This window comes from Schistocerca serialis, chromosome 2 (genome assembly GCF_023864345.2).
Source record: "Schistocerca serialis cubense isolate TAMUIC-IGC-003099 chromosome 2, iqSchSeri2.2, whole genome shotgun sequence".
NCBI lineage: Eukaryota > Metazoa > Arthropoda > Insecta > Orthoptera > Acrididae > Schistocerca > Schistocerca serialis.
The window spans coordinates 375,077,127-375,081,719 of NC_064639.1; the positions used below are offsets into that span (position 1 = coordinate 375,077,127).

At 39.1% G+C, this 4,593-nt stretch overlaps 1 protein-coding gene across 1 annotated transcript in view; it reads right to left on the reverse strand.

Moving 5' to 3' along the window:
* The window catches only part of LOC126457190 (dolichyl-diphosphooligosaccharide--protein glycosyltransferase subunit 2), a 72,509-nt gene extending 69,660 nt beyond the window's left edge, over positions 1-2,849 (reverse strand). The window contains exons 1-3 of the mRNA XM_050093281.1: positions 2,708-2,849; positions 2,130-2,326; positions 1,732-1,863 (exon numbers count right to left, since the gene is read on the reverse strand). Of these exons, the coding sequence (XP_049949238.1) occupies positions 1,732-1,863; positions 2,130-2,326; positions 2,708-2,732 (354 nt within the window). The 5' untranslated portion in view covers positions 2,733-2,849. The remainder of the gene's footprint in view (positions 1-1,731; positions 1,864-2,129; positions 2,327-2,707) is intronic.
* Between the last annotated feature and the right edge of the window lie 1,744 nt (positions 2,850-4,593).

Consider the following 4,593-nt stretch of genomic DNA (forward strand, 5'->3'; position numbering starts at 1 on the left):
ATGCAAAGCAGTAGAAATGTACATGTCTAAGGGAAAGATAGAAGCTGCCTATAGGAAAATTGAAAGACACGTTTGAAGATACAAGGAGCAGCTGCAAAAGTATCAAGAACACAGATGGTATGTCAGTGCTACACAAAGAATGGAAACCTGAAAGGTGGAGGAAAAACGTACAGGATCTATACAGGGTGAACAAACTGGTGGACATTCAGTTTTATAGAAAGAGAAGAGGAAGTAGTGAAGATGTGAGAGATATGATACTGCAAGAATAATTCAACAGAGGACTGAAAGACCTAAGCTGAAAGAAAGCACTTTGAGTAGATAACATTCCTTCACAATTACTGAGATCCTTGGGAGAGTCAGCCATGACAATTATTCCACCTGGTGTGCAAGATGTATGATACAGTGGAAATGCCTTCAGACTTCAAGATGATTTGTAATAATTCTAATTCCAAAGCAGGCAGGTGCTGACATACAATGCAAATACTATCCAACCACCAGCTTAAACAGTAATTATTGAAAAATATTGACATTATTTACAGAAGAATGGAGCAACTGGTAGAAGCCAATTTGGGGAAGGTTGGTTTGGATGCTGGAGATACATAGGAATGTGTGAGGCAATACTGCACCTGCATCCTACCTTACAAAAAAGGTTGAAGAAAGGCAAACCTACATATATAGCATTTGAGGGCATAGCAAGCACACTTTCAACAATGTTGAGAAAACTACATTCTTTGAATTTTTGAAGGTAGTGAGGATAAACAATGGGTGAAGGATTATTTACAATTTTTACAGATCCAGACTGCAGTTATAGGAGTCCAAGGCCATGAATAGGAAGCAGTAGTTGAGAAAGGAATTAGACAGGTTTGTAGACTATGCCTGGTGTTATTCAATCTGTACATTAAGCAAGTAATAAAGAAAATCAAAGAACAATCTGGAGAATAAAGGGAAATTCTAGCTTACAGACTACTCTGTAATTCTGCCAGGCATAGCAAAGAGCAGTTTAATGGAATGGGTAATGTATTGAAAAGAGGTTATAAGATGATCTTCAATAAAATAACTTAAATCCGGTGACACAGATGGAATCAGATCAGGAAATGTGACAAAATAACTGATGATGGATGAAATAGACAGTACATTAAATTCAGACTGGCAGCAGAACGAAAATATTTCTGTAAACAATGTATCTGTCAGCACCCATTATCAATTCAAGTGTTTGCAAGTCTCCTCTGAAGGAATTTGTAGATTAGCCTTGTATGGACGTGAAATGTGGACGGTAAGAAGTTCTGATGAAGAGAGAACATAGGCTTTTGCAATGTGGTACTAAAGAGAAATGAATGCTGAAGATTAGGAGGGTAGATAGTGTATCTGATGAGGCACAAACCATAACTGGGGGTGAAAAAGAATTTGCACCACAATGCTACTAAGGAAAGAGATTGGGTGATGGGATACATCCAGAGGCACCACAATAGTCAATCTGGCAATGGAGGAAAGTGAGTGGTAAAAGTTGTACAGGGAGACCTAAAAATGAATACAGCAAGCAGGTTCATGTGAATGTAGGTTGCAGTACTTGTTCAGATATGAAGAGACTTGCACAGGCTGGATCAGTATGCAGAGCTGTGTCAGACCAGTTTCAGACTAAAGACTACAACAATAACATCTTTTATTTAAAGACAGCATGCGGACAATATTAAGCTTACAATCCCAATATCACTTTTAATACACTAGACGTACCTTGGTAATTGTAGCACTCGGTACTGAGCCACTACATGATCCCAATGAACGCCATGCACTGGTAATATGGTACAATGCTTCTGGTGTAGCATCAGGTGCTGAAGATTTTGTGGCAAGAAACTTGCACACATCCTGTAACAATTTTCAGATACTTTAAAATTAGGTTACAAGTGGAATAACAGTGAACATCTTTTTGCTGTGCAGTTACAGTACAACTATGCATGTGAGACTTAGTTTTTTCTTCAAAGCCAAAATGTTTTATTTAATATCTATTTTTTTATCTCACGAGCATAACCTCGCTAAGTACTACGGTATTTTTAAACACATCTGTAAGCACAACAATATTTCCATAATTTTGACCAGTTCTTGATGAGACGTAAAGCAGTGTACATACCCACCTGTAACTTTGACACCGATTCACCGAGAAGTTTCAATCCCTGAACGGCGTAGTTTACACCAGCCACATCAGAGAGTTCCAAAGAATTTAGAAACACTTGCTTCAGACGATCTCTATCCGCTTCTGATAAATATGAACCTGTTGTTGTAGCTGCATTGTTTACGTTCACCGTCACAACGAAAACGAGAGCAAGGAGATCTAAGGAAGAAAAATAGGATAGTGTACATTAACGATCACTGCAGCGCACTGAAAATGCGTCACAAACGAATAGCCGTGTTGAAACGCAGTGTGTCTTAAAAACACACGCTCATTTCGCATACGACAAAACAAATTTCAAACTTTGTCACTAAAAAGCAGAAGGCATATATGACAAATACTGGAAACATTTTGTGTTTGTTAATGAACTGTGTCGTTACCGGTATGTCACAAACCGGTTGCGTGAACTCTACGTCAACAAGCGTGCTGCATGCATAACCTCTGAAGTAGTCAAGTAAGGAACAATATCTTCCCTTGAAAAGTGAACTATATACAGAAGACAAAGAAATATTGATACTACATCTGTTGGTAATGAGCACATACACAATCTTATCCTATAAGTATGCATACTCGTCCTATACGTCTCTACCGGCCACGTCAATCACTACCCGTTTTACAAACATCCAACAGATTACACGCCGACTTCAAAGCTCTTGAAGGAAAATCTTTGATATCAAACGATCAAAGATCTTGTGCGAGCCTCTCTCACTCTCTCTCTCTCTCTCACACACACACACTTGACAGAACTGAAAATCAAAACTTCCACAATGCATTTCAAATGGTAGGATTCATACTACCCGTTAACTGAACGGTACAGAATTTGGCGTCAAGATCAAGGTTTCAAGTCAATTCACACTGCCCTCACTTCACGACACCGCCATGTCAGGATGTATTCACATTGTCAATCACATCAAGTCAATTCGCTTAGTCTCATATTCATAGAGGCGAGTAAAAGGGAAATGGTGTTACCAATGCTGAGAGCAGGTATTGGCTGAAGCCAAGAGGTGCGGCAGACTGCCATCTAGCTGAGACCAACACAGAAGTTTCTCCCTTGAAATACTGTGTGTAGCCTCCCCTCTCTACTTAAAGTCACAGAATTGACAGTCGCATCTTAGTATGTATTTAGGAGTGAGGTACTTTCTTGGGTGCATACTCATAATCAGATAATTGACAACTTAATTCATTGATATGAAATTTCCTTCATTAAGCATTGACTACATCATTGCAAAACAGCCGAACCTTTAAGTCGAACTGTTAGCTCTATAGATTATCAGTACAAGCGGCACAAGATCCTTCTGATCATTTTGTTACTTAAATGTACAACTTTCAAAACACATAGACTGAAATGACACTTTTTGATCAAGAGGCACACAACAATAATGTATCAAAATTTATTGCACTCAAGTGCAATTAAGCTTTACCGCTAAAATCAAAAGCTCCCACTTTATCTAAGCCTACGTCGACATTTATACTCTGCAAACCACTTAAAGTACTTGGTAGAGGGTACGTCCCATTGCACGAATTATTAGGTTTCTTCCTATTCCGTTCATATACTGAGCGTGGCAAGAATGATGATCTAAATGCCTCTTTGTGCGCTATAATTATTTTAATCTTGCCCTCACGATCCCTATGTGACTGGAATGTAGAGGGTTGTAGTATATTCCTAGAATCTTCATTTAAAGCCAGTTCTTGAAATTTTGTAAGCCGGCTTTCTCAGAATAGTTGATGTCTGTCTTCAAGAGACTGCCAATTCAGTTTCTTTAGTACCTCTGTGACATCTCCCATGGGTCAAAAAACCTGTGACCACTCATGCTGCTCTTACCTGTATACATTGAATATCCCCTGTTAGTCCTATTTGTATGGGTCCCACACACTTTAACAATATTCCAGAATGGGTCACACAAGTAATTTTAAGGCAATCTCCTTTGTAGACTGATTTCATTTTCCCAGTATTCTACAAATAAAACGTAGGCTGCCACCTGCTGTACCCATAAATGAGTCTGTCTGATCATTCTATTTCATACCCCTACAAAGTGATAACATAGGTATTTGTAGGAGTTGACTGATTCCAGTTGTGATCATTCAACTACATCTACATGACTACACTGTAAGTCACAATTAAGTTCCTGGTGTTGTGTCTAGGAATCCTGCATACTCAGTTCGGCAGACAAACAATCAAACAACTCGTATTAATGAGTTTTATTGCAAAAGACAATTACAATTTCTCAACTTTGATATGTGTCGCAAGCAAAGGGCAACGTGCAAAATAATCAGTCTTCTCCAGAATAGGCAAACACAAGTCTGTACTATGAAGAAAGTCCTAACGAAGTGGCTAACGTTGAAGCTGCTATTGAAGTGGGCTCCACCAGTCAGGCGCAGCGCTTATGTCCTCTTCATGTAGGGGTCACTGCTGTCGCGTTGTCATCCTG